This window comes from Danio rerio, chromosome 1 (genome assembly GCF_052040795.2).
Source record: "Danio rerio strain M-AB ecotype USA chromosome 1, GRCz13ab, whole genome shotgun sequence".
NCBI lineage: Eukaryota > Metazoa > Chordata > Actinopteri > Cypriniformes > Danionidae > Danio > Danio rerio.
The window spans coordinates 8,655,383-8,678,772 of record NC_141021.1 but is presented as its reverse complement, the minus strand read 5'-3'; the positions used below and the strand labels follow the sequence as shown (position 1 = coordinate 8,678,772).

Sequence of the window (23,390 nt, the reverse complement as noted above, 5' to 3'; positions counted from 1 at the left end):
TGGTCCAGTTATCTTAAAACATATGTGGGCCAATTTTGGCGAATATTTGGCACAGTAAGCTATGGTTAATGTGGATTTGAGCCTATAGTGGCCCAGAGGAGATATGGCAAATGGTGCCCAGTTATCTTAAAACATATGTGGACCACATAGATCAAAGTCACCTTCATGGAGAAAAGTGTTTGCATAAGTTGGGCTCATAGCCCTGAACCTCTTAATATTAATTTTCTTTTGAGCTGCTGTAACTTTTAAGAACTTTGCTTGAAAAGTTTGTTCATTACAACAAACAAAATGAAGTGAGGCACAACCTGTGATTAAATAATACAATTCACTGATGTTTACCAATGTTTAATCCATTATTAGATAATGGATTAATAATAAGTTATAATAGGGCAGATCTGGGCCGGAATAAATGCAAACTGTGGCCCAGAATAGGGTCAGTTCTGGTTCATTTGGTTGAATTCTGGCTGATATGTGATATTGCTTTGGCTTATTTGTGGCCCAGATCTGGCAAACAGGAGTGGACCGCCCTAGAGCCACCATTCCATTCAGTATGTGGTCCAGATGTATGTGTCTGGTGTGGGTTAGATCTGGGCCAGAATAAAAGCAAACTGTGGCCCAGAATAGGGTCAGTTCTGTTCATTTAGTTGAATTCTGGCTGATGTGTGATATTTCTATGGCTTAATTGTGGCCCAGATCTGGCAAACAGGAGCGGATTGGCCAAGTGCCATTATTCCATGCGGTATGTGGGCCGGATGTAAGTGTCTGGTGTGTGCCAGATTTGAGCCTCGTGAATTTTGCTAGCTGGCAATATTTTTTCAATTGTCTACAGAACAAACCACCGTTATACAATGACTTGCCTAATTACCCTAACTTGCCTAATTATCCTTATTAACCTAGTTAAACCCTTTAAATGTCACTTTATGCTGTATTCTAGCCTCTTGAGAAACACCTAGTAAAATATTATGTGCTGTCATCATGGCAAAGATAAAATAATTCAGTTATTAGAGATTAGTTAAATTAAAATGGCTAATAATTCAAACTTCAACTGTATTTTTAGCTTAGAAATATAACAAAAATAACTGAACTAAAAACAGAACAAATATAAAAATGTAATTTAAAATCGGAATGAAATAAAATAGTCTCTCAAAGTTACTAGGAACTCTTCTTCACCATGTCAAGTAAGCCCCAGACAAAAGAAATGAAGCAAATAAGCAATGAAACATGACTTTAAGCCCATATGTGCTCCAGAAGGGAAATGAATCGTTCAGAAGCAGGTGAAATCAAACTGCTATCCGACTCAAAAAATCTTGCAACGTTGCAGGAGCCAAAAAATCAGTCTCCGCTCTCACTGGCATCTAACTCTCTCTTCACCTCGGCTGTCATGTTCTTCAGTTTTAGGCGTGAGAAAGCAACAAGTCTGAAAATTCACTCACAATAAAAGAAGTGTCTAGTTTCTCCAAGAGCGCAGCAGGAGGAGGAGTCCATACCCTTGCTATACACGCTGGTTCTACGCGTTAGAAGAACACAACGGTAAGATCCAAATGGAGCGGGGCAAGAATCACAGGTCACTGGGTGAACACAGCGGGCTTCTCTAATGGCCGATTGAAGGGATTAATATCCCGAGGACCACAGCAGGTGAGAAATCAAACACAGATTCAACCTTAAATTCGCTAGCTCCTCTAAGAGAAGACATGCTGGTAAACAATCTCAAACTGTGAAGTGACTGTGGCTGTGGAATGAGGGAAAGTGTAGTTTATCTGTCCAGCATGATGATGGCGATATAGTTGAGTCTTTATGGTTAAAGTACAAACGAAATCAAAACTAGCCAAATGATTTTGTTCGTTCATATTGCTAGTTTTGTGGTGAACAAATCTTCTGTGCCTTTAAGAAGAAAAAAAGTTTGCTCTTGTAATCTAAAATTGAAATCTGAAAATGCATTTAATGTTTGTTTTCAGTTAAATTTTCAGATTAGGTCTAACCACGCCCCTCCAACTGCCAGTTATGACAACAAACAGAAATAGTGAGGAGGAGGTGTCTGATAGCTTGTAATAACTCTTCTAAAACCCATTTCCGGATCTTTCTGAATGAAATACCTACTTTACTACATTAAATCAGCTTGCAGTAGAAAAAACAAGCCATGCCCACTGTTTTCTCATTTAGTAATCTGTTTCTCTGCAGCACAATATGAACCCAATACGAACCAAAACGAAAAAATTAATGCTCGCAGTTTCAGGATCATGTTGACTGTAAGGGCTTAACGTTTAAAAAAAACAAATAAGAAAAAATAAAAATAGTAATAATAATTTGCCTCTTTGCAAATTTAAATTTTCATCAAACATATTAACATATTGGCATTTACAATCATTTTTTGCAGTATTGTAAAACCAGCAAGATTCATTACTGTTCAAAAGATATAGAGCTCTATAATGATCTAGGCGCAAAGTCTAAAGTGCAGGGGAAAAAGCATTAAGGGCGTACAAGAATCCACTTTTGCTATTTTAAGGATGGAAAAATACGCTCTGCACCCCGGCGCATGGTCTAACAGGTTGAGCTTACTCTCTTAATGAGTTATTGGTGTGTTTTGAGAATAAACCAATCAGAGTTTCATGTCCCATTCCCTTTAAGAGTCAGTTGCGTCGCGCCATGGTGGATTTGCTATTTACATGGCGGACTTTGTAAGTGGAAAAAGGGAACGCTTTCCTAGCGAGAAAACAGTTGAACAGACCATCTGCAGCGTGAGGATAAAGAATGATCCTCCTCCAATCGTCCTCTTTACTTTCTCTTTCACTTTCTGTCCTTCATTGATAAGGAAACGTGTTGTACGCACAGACATCTGTTAGCCTACATAATTAATTTTGTTTGTTAAGTGCAAAGATTTGTTCCAAAACTATTTATAGTTTCAGTTCTAATTTCCAGCAAACGAATAAATGAACAACAATAACGAAGTGTACGAAACTGAGTTATATCCAAAGACACTTCATATGCCTTATATGGTTCAAAACCTGACAGGTGGACAAATCTAAGCTTGTATTTAATAAAACAAATATAAATATGTATATAACACTGCTAATAATAATAACTTTATACAAAATAAACGGAAAAAAGCCCCCGAGGTGAAGAAGGCATGGAGGCAGTGTTTTTATATTTATATAGAAAGAAATACATTTTGTAATATTTTAATCCTTTAATTATTTTTCATCTTTAAAGATATCTCTGTATTGCTGTGCATCTTGTGTGTTTTAAGCAATGTGTAAGCGAAGCGCCCAACTGACATGCTCTGCGCTGGACTTCAGATCTGCTTTTAGTTGGTCTATTACACAGTCTACTTTAGTTCCTAAAAATAGCAACACGCCAACAATGCGTCTTAACACACCTCTATTCTAGACCGAGACACCCATGAGTCTACAAAGTGGCGCAAATGGATCTGCTATTTAACTTGGCTGAAAATGGGAAAATTAAGGTTGCATATTCAAGCTACAAATATGAATAAAAGTCATTTTTCAAAAAAATAAATAAATAAATGAAACTACCGTAAAATATTATTAGTTTCTATAGAATCAGTTTCTCCAGTACTTAATGCCTCATGATCAAGACATATTTTAAGCTGATTTTCTGCTTTAGAAATAATACTCTTATTTATTTATTAACTGCTTTTGATGCTAAAAACAAAACTCCTGCAATATAATAAAGTGTAATTTTTTTTATTATTATTTCAGGAATATAAAGATTAATAAGATTTTTATATATCTCTCTCAATAAGATCATCATTTATTTTAAATGGATGTAACATTTTAAATGTAATTGTAAAAAAATGTTTTTTAAATATTATAGTTGTCTTTACTGAGATGTATTAAACTATAAAGACACAGAGACTGGATTGACAAATGACACAAGCTGGACTATTTGGTGCATTAAAGCTCAGCAGGTTGAATAAAATAACAATGAATAAATATTTCATGCTGTGGAAAACCTACTGTGTAACCAAGCTGTTTTTTTTCATGAACTCTTTCATACACCAGCCCATTACATAATGTTTCAATCCTAAAGCTGAAGAAAGATTTTCTCTTTAAACACAGTCGGGGGCCGTTTCACTCATCTGACACAAAACACCAGAGCATCTTCCTTCAAGTTCTTGATGTGAGACCTGGCTGAGCCAAAGCAACTGACTGTATAGTGAGTCAGCAGCTCACATATATGTATGTTCAGCATAAAAACAAAACATTTTTTGGTGTTATTTATCAATATTTTATTTTTAAGGTTATTTTAAGGTCAGCAAAAGCTCCAAAAGAGTGACAAAAATCACTTTCAGAAGCATTCAAAACTTTGTGCTAACACACAGCTGTATATACAGTAGACACTCTTACCTTTGCGATCTGCACACACCAGTTGAGCAGCAGCTGTGAGCCGATGTTGTCCTGGTGTTCATGAACGTAGTCCAGCAGGCAGCCGTGGGGCATGAGCTGAGTCACCAGCTGAATAGTGGGACTCAAGCAGACCCCTAAAAGACGCACCAGATGAGGATGCTCCATACTGGCCATGATCAGCGCCTCCTGAGGGACACCAAAAGAAACACTGGAAATGTGCTTTTTATATCAACCCCCGGGATCATTTACAATATATTTTCTAATTAGTACTTTAAAGTTAGGTTGGTTGTTGCCAACTATCTCAATACAATGTACATTAACATCATGTTTTAATCAATATCAAAACTGCTCAAAAGAGACCCAGTACCTGGACAAGAAAGTCTGAATCTGTGTTCTGCATTTCAGTTTACACAATAAAAAATGCTGGGTTCCACACAATACTAAATTACAAATTTAAGTGCATTGAACATAACAAAATTAAGTCACCCCCCCCCCCCCCCAAAAAAAAGTTATTAAATTAATAAATAAGTAGTTTGAACAAGCAGCAAAAGTAGTTTTTTGAGTGTATTACAAAGACAAGACATATTTTAGCCATGGGTTTATTTGTTGGGTTTGTTTGGATGCGATTTACATAATAGTGTTTTCAAGATGCATTATCATCCATTGGTGGCAAAAAAAATAAATAAACTATGCACTGAACCAAATGAAGCTAGCATATTTTGCTGATTATTGCTGCTGAAAATGATCAGTTATTAACATGTTGGGTTGAAGGTGTTTGTGGTTGGTCAATCTATTGCAGGATTCCAGGGCAAGAATCTTGACAACAGTCGTTCATATTTCAAAAGAAATCAGCTCGTTTATTAGTGCACATTTCAGGCCTCATGCAGGTATGTCTCTCATGTACAGTTGAAGTCAAAATTATTAGCCCCTTTTTGATTATTATTATTTTTTTTATATTTCCCAAATGATGTTTAACAGAGCAAGGAAATTTTTACAGTATGTCTGATAATATTGTTTCTTATGGAGAAAGTCTTATTTGTTTTATTTCGGCCTGAATAAAAGAAGTTTTTAATTTTTTAAAAAACAATTTTGGGACAAAATTATTAGCCCCTTTAAGAATTTTTTTCCCCCTATAGTCTACAGAACAAACCATCGCTATACAATAACTTGCCTAATTACCCTAACCTGCCTAGTTCACCTTATTAACCTAGTTAAGCCTTTAAATGTCACTTTGAGCTGTATAGAAGTGTCTTGAAAAATATCAAGTAAAATATTATTTACTGTCTTCATGACAAAGATAAAATAAATTAGTTATTAGAAATAGGTTTCTAAAACTATTATGCTTAGAAATCTGCTAAAACAATCTTCACTCCATTAAGCAGAAATTGGGTAAAAAAATAAACAGGGGCGCTAATAATTCAAGGGGGCTAATAATTCTGACTTCAACTGTGTATGAGAAAAATATTTGCGGTGATTAAGCTGTTTTTTTCTGATGCGTTTGCCAGCCATTTTGACAGAAGACTCAGAAATCGAAAGCACTTCCTGTCTGTTTTACTTATTTTACAAAAACGTATTGTTTTGTTGTAATTATCAATATATACCATTAAAAACAGACCCTTTACAGTGTTCAAATTTCAAAGTTCAAATACGATCAAAAATGAGAGAGCATTTTAAACTCCTTTTATGGAATAGTGTTCTAAAACGCATAACCACGTTTACCAACCCCAGGGGGTTAAATAACATATTTAATGACGATGAAATAAATGTGTGGATGATTTCACATTTTGGGTTCCCGAATCAACTGTAATTGTGATTGCAGTTCTGAAATCAAAAGGTGTGTAGCTAATGGACCGAATGCAATGCTATCTATGAAATGTAAAATATCAGTCTGGGCATAAAATTTAAAATGGTCCAAGTGATTGCATTCTGCATATTTATGAATGGATGCGAAAGTTGGACAGTGCAAAAGGCAAAGAAAAGTGAATTGATGTGTTTGACTTCTGATACTGGAGACACATATGGATTCTGTGAAAGGCAAAAGTAACAAACAAACAAGTGCATCAAACCGGACTTGTCATTAAAAGGAAAATAAAATAGCATATACTGATTTCCAATCCATTGAAAAAAAAAACCCAAAACAGCAGATCAGGCAGTCAATGAGGTCATTGGTTGGACACAATCAAAGCTGACACAGGCCTCTCAAAATATTAATTGGGAATCACAGAACATCATCAACTCAAATGTTAGGCTACTATCTTTTTGATTACAGCTCACATACATATTACCTATTAAATTCAGGTTGCAAAAAACCGCACCAATTCCTGATTACTAAGTCCTTCCTTAAGTTATTTAGAACATCCCACAAAATTGATTTCCTGTGGTTTAGACAGCATAAACAGGCAGAACAATGCATTCAGTAGTATATAAACCATGCAATCAATGATGTTGTTAACATCTGAGTATTGGCAGAATGGCTGTGAATACATGTAACCGACCAAATCTTGAAGTAATTGCAAACACTCAATACAGGACAGGTTACAGATTTACTATAGTGTGAGAGCAACTCTCCCTAATGTTGATGGTAGTGTAACAAGCTCATTTGCATAATGACAAATGCAATCTCCCAAGGACAGCGCAAATTAGGTAGTGAACAAGCAGAGCTGATTGTAATCAGGTGCAGTTAACCTGAAAACATGCAAAATGATTTAATGCTGCCTTTACAGTACGTTCTAACAGAATTTTAGGAGACTGTTTCCTTGTTGAAAATAAGACTTGAATGGCTCTGAAGTCATATTTACAGCTGGGATGTTGATTTTGATAGCTGAGCTTCTGCGTTGGTGAGATCCAAAAACCTTAAACATGGTGATGAGGAGAACAATTGCTCATGACAGTGTTACTCTTTATTTTCTTTTTTTTAGAACGTACTGCATATATATATATATATATATATATATATATATATATATATATATATATGAACAATCAATTAAAGCATATTTTAGGTTTCATAAATGGTAAAGTTTGCAAGCGTTTGAATTAAGAATCATTTTAATTCGATAGTCAATAAACTGGATGCTACTGCATTTGAATGCATCAAAATTGTTACTAGGGATGTCCAGATCCGATCACGTGATCAGAAAGCGGGCTTGATCACCTGGTTTCAGACTTGAACGGAATTGACCATTACCTTCTGATCATATTTAAATGTACAGCTGCCATCAGAATTATTAGCCCCCCTGAATTATTAGCCCCCCTGTTTATTTTTCCCCCAATTTCTGTTTAACGGAGAGAAGATTTGTTCAACACATTTCTAAACATAATAGTTTTAAAAACTCATCTCTAATAGCTGATTTATTTTATCCCTGCAATGATGACAGTAAATAATATTTTACTAGATATTTTCAAGACACTTCTATACAGCTTAAAGTGACATTTAAAGGCTTAACTAGATTAACTAGGCAGGTTTGGGTTATTAGGCAAGTTATTGTATAATGGTTTATTCTGTAAACTATCAGAAAAAAAAATAGCTTAAAAGGGCTAGTAATTTTTACCTTAAAAAAAAAAAAAAAAAATCAAAGGTGGTTAGATAATACTCATTGCAACTGTACATATTTAAATTCTCGTTACTTTTTAACAATCTATAGTTATGTGGTGGCAACAGAGTTGTTTCTTGACTTCACACAGAAGTTGAAGCTTGAAGCAGAAAGTGCAAGTATGTCTGCAGGCTGTAGGTAATATAAAGTTGATGACGACAACATTGGCTTTGCCAATATTGTGAGATATGTAAACTTGGGATTGCAAGAGGTGGAAGGAAAAGGCTATATTTAACACAACAAACCTGATGAGGCACCCCTAAAACAAACACCCAACACAATACAGCGAGTTTACCCAGGCAACCCAACCGAAGACGAGGCGGCTCACGCTGCAGGAGAGTTTGAAGAGGAGAGAAAAATGCTCCGTGACAATGCAAAGGCACGGGACAGAACCAGAACCACAGGACCTGCCATTCAGAACCCTGGGTTCTTTTGCTTATGAAGCATGTCGAACCTTGATTTAAATTTTTTTTTGTATTATAGAAGTATCAGATCGTATTTCAGTATCGGTAGACCCTCAAAATTAAATGACTCGGACTCAAGGGCAAAAAAAAAACCTGATCTGGACATCCCTAGTTGTTACCATAACTTTATAAGTGGGAAGTAGGACTTTTCCAATAGTATCAAGGCAACATAAGAGTTAAAAATGGTGCAAATATCGGTCAACTGACTATTGCAAACCTTAGTACATTATCCAGCTGGATTCATCCAAATACTCCTGTAATAAATTATACATTCGAAAAGAGTGCATGTATTGACAGCAAAGAGGGTTTGAACTGGTGCAAGCTGCTAGTAAATCTGCCCCTTTGCCTTTAGACTGTACTTCATAATATTTATAATATTACAGTAATCAGCACAGTTAGTTTCAAAATTAAAAATATCGGGTAACACGTTAAAATAATGGTCCATTAGTTAATATATTTACTGTACCAACATGAACAAACAATTAGTAATACATTACTGTATTTATTCATCTTTGTTGTACTTGGTTAATATTATTTAAGTTAAATAAAGTTTGTTCAGGTTAGCTCATGTTAACCTACATGCTGGACTTATAATAATGCATTAGTTATGCTGAACTATGATCAATAAATGCTTTTCACGATTATTCAGTAACACTTTATTTTGATGGTCTATTTGAGAATTAGTACACTCTCTGCTTAATATCTGCTGATACTGCTCCTTCAACAGACATTTAACTCACTATAAGAAACTTTGTAAGAACATGTCAACTTACACTAACCCTAACCGAACCTAACAGTCTACAAATAATCTAATGAGTATTAGTTGGCATGTAGATGCAATGTAACTTAAATTCAACAAACGGATCATCAAAATAAAGTGTGACCATTTATTTATACTCGGGTAATGTTAGTAAATGCAACAAAGTGTTGCCAAATAATGCTAATCAGCATCTAAAAACAATTCCAAAGGATTATGTGATGTTGATGTAATCGTTTTAATTTAACATTTTTAAAAAAATCACATTTATAAATTCACAACACACTAAATATCATAAACACAACTCGTTGATTTGCAGTGGTAGTGTACTGGAGATTTCCAGTAAATTAATTGACCCTTCTGCGCTTGCATTCTTACTTTGTAAAGTATAGTTTAACTGTAAATTACTCACATCCATAAACTCCACATTGGCCTTAGGTCCCGTGCTTTCATTGAGTATCTTTATTGCCACAGGAATCTTCACAGTTTCCCCTTCTGGAACCCAGATTCCCTTATAAAGAAGATTGCAGAAGAAGTCAATTGCAAGCAAAAAAAAAAAAAAAAAATAATAATAAAAAAAAATAATAATAATAAAATAAAAAATAAATACTACTACTACTACTACTACTACTACTACTACTACTACTACTACTACTAATACTACTACTACTACTACTACTACTACTACTACTACTACTACTACTACTAATAATAATAATAATAATAATAAAACATGTATATTTATTGTTAAAGAAGCAAATACAACTCAATTACACAAACAGAAACACAAAAAATGAATGCAGTACCTTGTAAACAGTGCCAAATGCTCCAGTTCCCAAGATCTTGACCCTCTTGAGCTCAGTTTCCTTCAGTATGCGTAACTGTGCCTGGTTAGGAGCCGTGCCACTGGGTGTTAAAGGCTCCACCAACTGCTCAAGACACAAAATCAAAACCAAAGTCACTCTACATGATTAGAGAACTTATAAACTGTAACTACAACACCTACTTAAGTTTAAACTTATATGTTCCTCCTGATTTTACTAGTTCATCAAGTATAAATATGCTCCTTATGTTATAGACATGGTTCCCAATTGCAATGCGTTACTTCTTAAATCCTTTTATTGACATTATTTGACTTGACGTACCATTTCTAAACTGATTGTTAAACTTATCAGGAGGTTCATGACTACCAGGTACTTTTAATTTCAATCAATTCACCTGAGAAAGTTCCTAAAACATTCTTACATCTCAATTATGATTTTAATACCACAATCTCAAACTATTATGACAAGATTTTCTGTATGACACACAATACTCACTTGCCACTGACAATTTTCTTCAGCTGACCGCGTCAAAAATGACTGTCAACACCAGACAACCCCCCCTCCCCCTCCCAAAAAAGAAAAAAACTTTAATTTTTTTTCTTTGAAGTTTGGAAGACCTCAACATTAGAATTTTAATAAAAAACCTGAAAAATCACATGTACATCATTATTGACAGCCTTTGCTCAATACTTTGTTGATTTGGTAGCAATTACAGCCTCAAGTCTTTATGAATATGATGCCACAAGCTTGCCACGCTTGTCTATGTGAATTTTTGCCCATTCCTCGTTGCAGTACCTCTCAAGCTCTGTCAGGTTGGATGGAAAGCGACAGTGTACAGCCATTTTCAGACCTCTCCAGAGATGTTCAATAGGATTTAGGTCTGGGCTCTGGCTTGGCCCCTCAAGGACATTCACTGAGTTGTTGTGAAGCCACTCCAGTGATATTTTGGCGGTGTGCTTTGGGTCATTGTCCTGCTGGAAGATGAACCGTCACCCCAGTCTGAGGTCAAGAGCACTCTGAAGCAGGTTTTCATTCAGGATGTCTCTGTACATTGCTGAATTCATCTTTCCCTCTATCCTGATTAGTCTTCCAGTTCCTGCTGCTGAAAAACATCCCCACAGCATGATGCTGCCACCACCATGTTTCACAGTAGGGATGGTAGTAGTGTGGTGATAAGTGGTGCCTGGTTTTCTCTAAACATAACGCCTAGCATTCACTCCAAAGAGTTCAGTTTTAGTCTCCTCAGACCAGAGAATTTCGTTTCTTATGGTCTGAGAGTCCTTCAGATGCCTTTTGGCAAATTCCAGGCAGGAAGTGGCTTCCGTCTGGCCACTCTACCATACAGGCCTAATTGGTGGATTGCTGCACAGATGGTTATCCCTCTGTAAGGTTCTTATCTTTCCACAGAAGAACGCTGAAGCTCAGATAGAGTGACCATCGAGTTATTGATCACCTCCCTGACTAAGGCCCTTCTCCCCCGATTACTCAGCTTAAATGGCCGGCCAGCTCTAGGAAGAGTCCTGGTGGTTCCAGACATCTTCCACTTACAAATGATGGAGGCCGCTGTGCTCACTGGAACTTTCAGAGCAGCAGAAATTTTTCTGCAACCTTCCCTAGCCTTGTGCCTCAAGACAATCCTGTCTCAGAGGACTACAGACAATTCCATTGTCTTCATGCTTGGGTTGTGCTTTGACATGCACTGTCAACCCTGGGACCTTATATCGACAGGTGTATGCCTTTTCAAATCATGTCCAATCAACTAATTAAACTCTAATTAAGCTGCTGAAACATCTCAAGAATGATCAGTGGAAACAGACTGTACCTGAGCTCAAATTAGAGCTTCATGGCAAAGGCGGTGAATACTGATATAACATGATTTTTCAGGTTTTTTATTTTGTATTGTATTGTATGCAGGTACTTTTACCTTTAAAAAATATACCCTTTCTTTACTTTACTTAAATTGAGTGTTGCCCCCTGATTAAACACTGATGAAAAACTTCACATTGATGAAAGAATACCTAGACATTCACTGAGTTTGTGATGAAGATGAGGTTGTTTATTCATGCAAAACAGATCTGAGGATAAAAATAATTTAGCTGCTTAATTTTATTGGTTTAGACAATGCAGGTCATTTTTTTTTTTAACCCAGAAAGCAAACGGTGTAAACAGAATTCAAGGACAACAGGAGGGTTGACCACACCATAGGATGCTATACTTGCTTTTCTGTATGCTCTGAACGAGTACAGAATTTCAAGCTCTAATGTCAGCTCTACAAAGAGGTGCATGACTGTCTAATCTACTGGATGTATGTTTTGATCAGAGTCCTGAATTTGCTTTAGATGCAGTCCTTGACAAATATGTTTATTTTGCCCTAGTATGACACAGAACACTTTCTTAAATTATTTAACTAATTTTCTTGAACGAACACTTTTTTTTTGAATACATAGTATCAGACATTTTTACAACAGTATACAAGTTTTGTGAAAAAGATACAATACTATGGTACCCTTTTAAATAAAAGAAATGCTGGAAAGGAAAGCCAAACACTGCAGAAGAAACCAAAACTTAGATGCTTCATCTGCTGTTCTACATTCTGCAGTTTTCATCACTGTGCAGAGCTTGCCCATCATGTATTCAGTTCAAAATATTGTACTGCTCAACCTTCAAGGTTCTTTATAGTCTGCACCTCATTATCCGTGTGAGATACTGCATCCATATATTGCACGTGTGCTTTGGGTTCAGACTGCTCATTTTCCACAGACTTCTACTTCAACTTTTATATGGGTAAGAGATTTTTAAGGCAGTCCACTGACTTTCACTTCCATTTCCACCTTTAAGCATCAGAATTGTCACAATTTGGAAATATTTTTTCTTCTAATGATTAATGTAAGGATTTTTGGCCTTTTTTATTTATCATAAACCCACCCTAAACTTTGAGAAACCAGCACTGCAATAAAATATCCTGACTGCAGACCTCATTTCAGAATACATTTCTTTTATTAATGCTGATATTTTTAAGTATATTTGCTCACACTTTATTTTAAGGCAGGGGTCTCAAACTGAAATTGGCAGGGAGCCATTTTAGTGAATGACAATTCATAGGAGGGCTGTTTAAACATTTAATCATGTGAAAAAGTGGAAACCTGCTGCTATTAATGCATTCAGACATTCTTCCCCAGAGAATCAAAGCTACTTCTTTTTGTTTCTTGTTGTTCATATTGAAGGGGTAGTTTAAATTGCTATGAAAATGCTACAATTTAATGATAATATTAATAATAATAATAATAATAATAACAACAATAATAATAATAATAATGATAATAATAATAAAACAACAACAACAACAACAATCACAATAACGATTAAAAAACAATAAAATAATAATAATAATAATAATAATAATAATAATAATAATAATAATAATAAATAAGAACAACAACAAAAACAACAACAACAACAACAATAATAAAAAATAAATTAATAATAATAATAATAATAATAAATAAGAACAACAACAAAAACAACAACAACAATAATAATAAAAATTAATAATAATAATAATGACAAGATATTATGTCATTACAACTTTTTTTTCCTCACCGCCAAGTTTGCTTTTTTTCACCATGCACTTCTTTATTAATGAACCTGCAATACGGGATTTATATAAAAGAAGTAGCTCCTAAAACAGCAGATCAGTTTAGTGCAATACACTCGCCCAACTGCAACTTCCATAATATTGACTTAAGCCTGATATAAAAAGCACCCACAGTGGCTCCACAACATTTTGAAGTATTTTTATAAGTTTCCATTTAAAGGTCTAAAAATGACTCCCATTATTCCATTTGAGGTTTCCTGCCATTGAAGTGAGAGAGGCACTTTCAAATGGAAAATTGAGGCTGGCTATAGACCTGACAGACCCTTCATTGCACCATCACACCAATTGCACTGGCCAGGCTTTCTGTGTGCTATCCAGATCTCATGTTTCCTGAGACCAAATGTGGTCAATAATATGTATGTATCGCATTCAAATTATTCAAACCTTTTTAAACATTGTGGGATTTGATCTCTCACCTCAGTTTCTAGGAAACGTCGTAAAGCTCTCTTCTTCTTTATGCTTTTTCGGCGGAAAAAGATGGCAAATCCAAGAGCCACAATTACGACCACAAACATCCCACCAATCACCCCAGCTGCAATCAGAGGAGTCCTGGAGGAAAATGCAGTCGCTTAAAACCGAGAAACTGCAACATATTAAACTGCTGAGGCAAAACAACTGTGTGTTTATTCATTCATTCATTAATTCATTCATTCATTCATTCATTCATTCATTCATTCATTCATTTATTCATTCATTCATTCATTCAATCAATTATTAAATAATTAATTATTTTGGCATTTTAAGAGTATAATTACAGCACCCAGCAAATATTTTGAATATTTTGCTCACTGTCATATTTTTTATGATGTCATTTACATCCTCGCTATTTTATCGCCTCTGCTCTCTTATTACCTGTTCCACCTGTCTGTCATTGTGTATTTAACGGTTGTTGTTAGAAGGGATACAGCTGCAAGTTAATGATAATTATATATATTATTTATTATATTACCCATTAATTCTATTTTATTACACAAACCCCAAACCTTACACTCACGGGAATGTAACAACAATAATTGCAACAACAATTATTTATGTTATTTATTAAATCACTCATTAAGTTGTATTTTATTAATGTCTACCCCTTCCCAAACGCTAAACCCAACCCTCTCAGTAATGTAAAAATATGGATCATTGTTGTACAGTGTCACAAAAATGATGCTATATTGATGCGAGTATCCTCAGCTTTATCCCTTCTAGACTTTACTAGCTTTAAGCCTCTGTGCTTCTGCCCTGATTGTCAATTGTTAAATGTGTCTATGTGTAATATTGTTTCTGGACTATTCATTACAATACTATGTAAATGCTTTTTTTTCCCTGAATGTTCTCTTTTTACTCCAAAAATAAAAAGGGTTGGTTACATAAATGTTAAAAGGAAACAGTAAAGAAACATTCATATTTATCAAGTGTCTGAACGGTAGTATAGAAATGTTGTATTTAGGACCTGCTAAATATAATTTACACTGTCATAAAAGCTATGCATTGAACAGTATAAATACAAAACTTAAGTGAAATTATGAATTCATTAAGGCATTTACCTGTCCAGTATCCCGATACAATCTTGGATCCGGGGTCCAGTACACCTATGACACAGATAAATAATAATTAAAACAATGTAACTACAGTAGAGACTATTGTTGTTAATAATAATAATAATAATAATAATAATAATAATAATAATAGCTTTGTAATAGCTTATCACATGGTACAAAATTTGGGGTTATTTATTTATTTTTATATTAAATTTACACTTTATTTATTTATTTATAAATTAATTTGGCACTTATTTATTTATTCATTTATTGAATAAATTACCACAAATTTGTTTATTTATTTATTTTTAAATAAAATTAGCACTTTATATATTTATTCATTTATTTTTTAAATGAATTTAGCACTTTATTTATGGATTTATAAATTATTATAGCACTTATTTATTTATTAGTTTACTACACAAATAACTACAAATTTATTTATGTATTTATTTATTTGTTCATTTATTTTTAAATAAAATTACCAATTTATTTATATATTTTTTGTTCATTTATTTTAGCTTATTTTTTAGTTTATTATATACATTAACACTAATTTTTTATTATTAAATTAGCAATTTATTTATTTGTTATATAAATTAGCTCTATTTTATTTATTTTTCAAATTAAATTAGCACTTTATTTGTTTGTTTGTTTGTTTGTTTTTTTATTAATGTATTTATTAGCCATTATTTAAAACAAATACAAATAGTTATGGCTTCCACATTGATGGAAAATAAATAATTAAATAAAAACAAACAAACAAACAATCCATACAATCAGTTTGTGTTGGGGTGACATGAAGGAATTTATTTTTTCAGAATTTAGGTAGATTAAACATAAAACAATTAAGTTGTCCCCAAAAAACTCACTTGAAATTATTATTTGAAAAAACAGCAAACATAATTTTTAAGTTAAATACATAAATAAGTATGTTACCCACGCTTTTGTTCATAAATGTGCACCACGTCAGCTACTGATCTACCTAGTCATCTTTCTAGCCTCTTTTCTAAGCTTCAGTGCGGTCCACATTCTCTTCATGCAGGAATAAGGCCTGTGACAGTGGTGACCGGGTTCAGTAATCACACAGAGCGCTGCTGAAGAGAGAACGCTTGACAGTAACCAGCGGCAATGACTGTCACCCGCGAGATGAAGGGATCACGGCCGCTTTGTTATGCTGTCCTAGAGCATTGCAGGAGCTTTGATTTGAGAGCCAAGACAGAGCAGAATGAAACAAAAGGTTCACACTGGATAGATGTCTCTGCTGTGTCCAAGTAGATGATCTGCTTCAGATCTATAGATCGTGGCACTGTGAAACTGCACCCAAAATTCCTCATCCCACCGGGCAGTTAAAGTTTGCTTGTTTGAATGAATGCAGACACTTATGGATTTACGAGATGAAACTGAATGAATTTTTTGCCTAGAGCAGTACGGGGAACTTTTGAAATGTTCAGGCTGCACAAAGGAGGATCTTTTAGACATACTCCTGTCATTACAATGCATTTCTTTACACTGCAACTTAAACTTTATAGACCTTTTAAGGGGGTACCGGAGAAGTTTTGACAGCCTCATATTTGTGTTTTTTCAATTTCTTATAAAAATATTAATAGCTAAGTCTGATGACATAGAGTATTTAATAATATTCAATTAACTGAAAGCCGCATGAATGTACATGTATTTGAACAAATTTATTTTTAAATATAATATAAAATGTTATAAAGAACAGAAAAAAGTCACAGAACAGAAATAACAAAGTACAAATATATACTCAAAGCTTTTGTTGACAGAATGTGGATGCAGTAGATTTTACTACAAATTATGTGTTAATCAAATAAATGAATAATACATATTGATTTAACTTTTGTGACCCTTTTTTGTTGGCAAGGCCATATGAGAAGAAGGGATACTTCACTCAAAAATGCTAATTTACTCATCATTTACTTTTACATTTACATTTACCTTGGTATTGTTTCAATCACCCCAATATTTTTTATTAAAAAAAACTCAAGCAAAAACAAATTAAACTAAATTAAATTAAATTAAATTAAATTAAATTAAATTAAATTAAATTAAATTAAATTAAATTAAATTAAGTTAAATACATTATTAATAAAATAAAATAAATTAATGGATAAATGAATCAATAAAATGAACAAATAACCAAATAAATAAATAAATACAAAACACACATACAAAATAAATAAATAAATAAATAAATAAATAAATAAATAAATAAATACAAACATATACAAACAAACTAACTAAAGAAATAACTAACTAACTAACTAAATAAATAAATAATTTATTAAATAAATACAAACAAACAAACAAAAATAAAAAAGAATAAAAATAAATAAATAAATACAAACATACAAATAAATTATCAAATAAATAATTAAATAAATACCAAAAATATACGAACAAAAATAAATAAATAAATACAAAGAAATAACCAAGTAAATGAATAAAAATATATGCAAAGAAATTATTAAAAATAATAAAAAAAACATTTGCAAACAAAGTAACCAAATAAATAAATAAAAAACATATGAAAACAAAGAAGTAAATAAATAAATAAATGAATAAATAAAAAAAACATATGCAAACAAAAAAGTAGCCAAACAAACAAACAAACAAGCAAACAAACAGACAAACAAAAAGATAAATAAATAAATAAATAAATAAATAAATAAATAAATAAATAAATAAATTTAACAACAAAAACATCTTTTGCTCAATATCTTGCACAATATTGTTTATGTTTTGAGTAAAGTATTTGTATAGTCTGTCTCAGGTTATGTGTTAACTATATATAGTATATGCATAGTTAGCTTACCGCTCCAGTATGTCAGTTACGTATTGGTTAAAAAAAGTTGATCTTACGTCCAGTGTTGTGATAATATTTACGATTGTTTATACGTCCATGCATGCAACTGAACTTAAACACTAAAAACTGAACTACCCTGATCCAGTTACTATGACCATTTATGTGAAGCTGCTTTGACACCAGCTACATTGTAAAAGCGCTACACTGTAAAAAGTGCTACACTCACAAAGTTGGTTCTATCTACTTTAAATAATTGCAATCTAGTTAATTTTATTTGTTTTATACCAAAAAAATAAAATTTGCTTCCTCTTTACTTAAAATATATCAGTTTTTATATAACTGTATATTTTGAATAAAACTAATGCAATTTATTTGAGTAGATTTTTTTACGTGGTTATTGTGTAGAATAAATGTTATAAAAGTGAGTTGACACAGACAATTTATTAGAGCAGCTGCCGATGTGGGCAGGTGTTCATAAAACATGATTTTAATAGTTTGGCGTGACTCCTTTTTCATTGCCCGGGATTTAGCAGGCAGACGCAGCTTCTGCAATGGTCGACATTAACTGCTCCCAGCAGCGGATCTGATTAACACGGTAAGTTGCAAATGTAGCCGAATGATAATTGTAAAGTCATGCAAAACTGCTGTCTTCGCTAGGCAGGTGAGTTTTTAGCTTTGTAAATTGTACTGTAGCCTTAGGTATGTTTACAGTTAGACTGCTCTCACATGGAAAGCTAAGTTGGCTAACGCTAACCAACGCTAGTTTATGCTAACGATTAAAAGTGATATTATTGAGGAAAATAGTGAAAGTAGTTTTAAAACAAATAGTAGGTATAACTAACGTTACAGAACCGATTAACAAGGTCACTGGTGGGCGGTCGGGCTGTGGGGGTTCAGTTTGTTAGCGCTAACTTAGCTAAAGTTAGCTCACCTAAGTTATAGCAGCACATTAAGGATGGATATTAAATGCAGAAACATATGCAACAGTTAAGTAGTTTGTGTTTAACGTAAGAGAAAGTACAACTTAAAGTTTGTGTTTTAGAGATTTATTCCATAAGTTTTTTTAATGCTGCATAGTGAATAAATTACAGATTTACAATTTATTTTAACTTAAATTACATTTACTGATGTTTACAGAACCATTTAAACTGTATGCACCTCATTCTAAAATGCATGTTCTTGGTCTTTAGATACCAAAGTGATTTTGTTACCTGTGGATCTTCAAACTTCACATCCAGGTAAGAAAAACATTAGATACAATTACAGCTATAATTATTTGCAGGTAAGTAAAACATTGGTAAAATTGCAAACAATAGTGGGCTCCATAGAATTAACCTACATTTGATATCTGAAGATTTTTTTTTATGTGTGCAACAGTAAAAACAGTAAAAAAAAAAATATCCTAATGCAGTTTCTTATTATCTGTCAGTCTTTCAATAAAGCTAACTGATAACACTAAATCACTGAACTGTCATTTCCCAGTCACATTAAATTTATAGAAAAAGTCAATTAAATGTAGCTTTAGCAAAAAATTAATGTAAACCTTAATGTAATTTGTAAAATGGCAATGTATTTATTTATTTATTTAATATAATTTGTATTATGACGTGCAAAATTTGGTGCAAAATGAAGATGACGATTAAATTATAGAATTTGTATTCTATAATTTTCATATAGCCATTCTCAAACAGTTTTAATATCTAAATTGCATGCACATTCTTATGCTTTATAAGTTGCCAAACTTACTAAAGGTAACTTACTAAGGTAATTTTTAACTGATAAACTAAGGTGTTTCATCCATGCATCACTCACTGCACTTTTGTAACTTCACTTGTAGTTATTTCCTATTCAGTATTTAGCTATTTAATGTTGTTTGGTATCAACCACCTGAACTCCTGTTTCTTTTTGTCTCTACCAATAGAGTTGTGAGGAATCAGAGGTGCATGCAGCTGCCCACGGGAAAAATTTGCCATCAGCCCAACACAGTTTGGATTATCATAGGACTGTCAGAGGTTTGCCAAACCTGTCAAATGCATGATGGCTCCTGTTTGGACTTACCGATGTCCTCGACTTCAAGTATCCATCAAAACTGTATACATTTGAGATATATCAGAGACTCTTTGTGGGGCTGGACATTATGCATCCTAAATCTTCATCAAAATATGCAAATCTCCTCACTGAGTTGCCTTAGATGATTTCTCAATAGGATCTGGTATTATTAATGTTTTTATTTATGTATTGTGTACGTGTAGCCACATTAATGGCCTATTTTGTAGTCACTATTAAAAGGAACATTGATTGATATTGAATACATGTTATGGTCTTTAATCCATCTTCCCATTCTTATTTAATTGTTATTGACAGGAAAGTCTGTTTATCTGTTTTTCCTAGTGTATATTGTGCTTACAATATCGAAACGAAGATTTATTTTCTAAGGTTACAGCCAGAAGTTAATTGAATTAATTTTAAATCAAATATGCATGGTTAATTTTATTTAGATAATTAAGTTCATAATACTTAATTAAAATAAGTACAGTCAACATATAGCAATGTATAAGTAAGTTAAGTTTAACAAAAAAAGTAAGTTTATCTGATTTGAGTAATTTTAGAAATATTAGTTGGCTCAACTTAATTTTATTGCATTTGTTTTAAGCAATGTTTTAGTGTTTAAAATACTTAAAAAAGGCTGGAAGTTGAATCAACCTAAAACGTCCGATGCAACCACTTGCCTCACTTTTTATAAGTTAGATCTAGGTAACATTTTTTACAGTGTATACAAATAAAGCTGAATTGAATTGAATTGAATGTAGCGGATAATAAATCATAAATTGAAGACTTTATCAAGGCAAGCAGCTATAAGACATTCATAATGTAATTATTACAGCTGCAATGACAACGATGACATCACACTGGCATAGAGCTGACCTGGAGGAAACACACAAGCATGCAGATACTAACCCCTGCGTGCAGTTGGGGTGGCAGGGATGGCACTCGTTGTTGGTCTCGGGATATTTGAAGATAAAGCTGTTTGCTCCCTGCAGACCGTCAGGGCATTTCTCCACACAGTTGGGCCCGTCTTTGAGATGCAGACACTTCACACAGTGATCTGGACCCTAAAACATGAAAACAGTATACAGGAGAATGACACTTAACTTGTTGAAAATGAAACTATAACATATGTAGAGACACTTTTTGGTCCTCTGTGAGCTTGATTATTTAGTAAAAAAAAAAGGTATAGGGATAGTTCACCCAAAACTAAAAAAATCTATCATTATTTACTCCTCCTTTACCTTTTTCTAAACCTGTCTGAACACAAAAGAAGTTATTTTACAAAATTTACAAAAAAGCTCTAACCATTGACTTTAATAGTGCTTGTTTTTCTTACTATGGAAGTCAATGGTTACAGGTTTCTAACATTTTTCAAAATAACTTCTTTTGTGTTTTACACTCATTAAGGTTTGGAACCACTTGAGGTTGAGTAAATAGTGAGTAAATTTCAAGTTTAGTTGAACTATCCCGCATGGCGCTGTTCACAACACAAACAAATTGATAGATATTTGATCTAATTGTGCATTTTGAAGCGAGTGTCACATGGTTGGGCGAGTTCGTACATTCTCTGATAGCTTTTATGTTGCTAATTATGCAGCTTAGGAATTGAGATGCAAAGGTAGGTTATCATAAGAAGCTGACAGATTTGTTCATGTGTTTAAAGTCTTATACCGCTATACTTGCATTCTCACTTTTTACAGACAAAATGTAGTTTCATTTAAAAACACACAAATTCTTAAATATGGACCACTTCTTTGGGGATATGGGCTCATTTTATAATGCCCTAGAGGTTAACAAATGAGTTTTGCCCATTTTGAATACATTCAGGTGATCTCCGGGTCTACGCTTAGCTTCTTATTGAATTAGATTAGACCATTAGCATCTCTCTCAAAACAATTCTTATAATTTTCTGATAATTTAGGGCTAGAAAAGAACAATGTTTCGTTTTCTGTCAGTGTTAGTACAAGATGTAACTACAGAAGAGTCGAGCTTTCAATAAAAAACTCTTATTTGAATGTTTTGAGTAAAATGCTAATGGTCTAATCCGATTCTATGATTTATGCTAAGCTAAGCTAAAAGTGCTTCATCCAGACCCAGAGATTGGTTGAATGTATTCAAAAAGGGTAAAACTGAACCGTTCAACTCAAGGTGTAATGTGAAATGGACGTTGACAACAGGGAGTGAGAATCCAGGTTTATTAAACAGAGATGGTTAGGCAAGCAACAGTCAATACAGGAACAAACAGATGTATACGGGCAATCCAGAACCGTGGTCGATAAACAGACAAATGGCCAGTACAGACAGGCAGCAGGAAACGTAAACAAACAAAACAACAATGCAAAGGCTTAGCACGAAAAGGCAAGGCAAGAAATACATGTGGTAATGTTCATAAACAGTATAACAAGACTCAGCAACAATGTGTGTGTGTTTGTATGTGTGTGCTGTCTTTATAGTCCGTGCAATCAGTTTTTGTGCAGCTTCAGCTGTGTCTGTGTGCGCTTGTCTCATCACTGGAACTAGGAACAGGTGTGTGTATACAAAGTGCATGTATGGGGTTGTAGTCCATGGTGTGGCGGAGTTGTAGTCCATAATGTGGCGGATTTGTAGTCTGTTTACTTGCGATCTGCAGTCGCTAAATCGCTGGTGATGGTGACACTAGGGGAGTTGTAAAATGAGACTATTTTCAAAAAAATTGGAGCATTTCTTTTAATTGTTGAGAAGGTCAGAATGTGCTTTAAAACTTATATACAAAAGGGATTTACAATCATTTTGACTTATGCAATGTGGATTAATCGAATGTGATTTAAAATTCTAATATACACAATGTAGTTATTTGATGGGTAAAAATAACAGAGGTATTATTTTTTTTTATTGGATCACTTCTGATGATTTTGAAGGTTTGGTTTACTTACAGGCCCGTGACAGGTGAGAGATTTATCTTCAGCCTTTTCACACTGACTGTCACACTCCACACACGTAGATCCATTGGCAAATTCTCGAACATCTCTGGAAAAAATCATAATACAATTAAGTTGAATAAATATTTTTTTATTATTATTTTACACTGTAAAAAATGCTGGGTTCACGCGAACACGGGCAGAACATGCAAACTCTACACAGAAACAACTGATCGAGTCAAGACTCGAACCAGCGACCTTCTTGCTGTGAGGCGTATGTGCTACCCACTGCACCACAATTTAAATAATTTTGTATAAATAATAACGAAAAGGCATTCAGATGTTCAGAAGAGTAAAGAAATCAATGTTTTACATGTGAGAGTTCGGCACAGTAGAATGGTGATAATTACCTTGTGTCTTGTCATCATATG

The 23,390-nt window shown here is 33.6% G+C and overlaps 1 protein-coding gene and 1 long non-coding RNA gene across 2 annotated transcripts in view; one reads left to right on the top strand and one right to left on the bottom strand.

The window, feature by feature from the left end:
* si:ch73-383l1.1 overlaps window positions 1-23,390 on the bottom strand; it is a 262,319-nt gene that overhangs the window by 24,273 nt on the left and 214,656 nt on the right. The window contains exons 14-20 of the mRNA XM_087236667.2: window positions 22,975-23,068; window positions 20,972-21,126; window positions 15,193-15,237; window positions 14,074-14,206; window positions 9,985-10,107; window positions 9,591-9,689; window positions 4,365-4,550 (exon numbers count right to left, since the gene is read on the bottom strand). Of these exons, the coding sequence (XP_087092793.1) occupies window positions 4,365-4,550; window positions 9,591-9,689; window positions 9,985-10,107; window positions 14,074-14,206; window positions 15,193-15,237; window positions 20,972-21,126; window positions 22,975-23,068 (835 nt within the window). The remainder of the gene's footprint in view (window positions 1-4,364; window positions 4,551-9,590; window positions 9,690-9,984; window positions 10,108-14,073; window positions 14,207-15,192; window positions 15,238-20,971; window positions 21,127-22,974; window positions 23,069-23,390) is intronic.
* Window positions 18,549-20,322, top strand: LOC147846672 (uncharacterized). The gene is made up of 3 exons (XR_015476182.2): window positions 18,549-18,608; window positions 19,204-19,251; window positions 19,935-20,322. It is a non-coding gene; the product is annotated as an uncharacterized LOC147846672 (long non-coding RNA).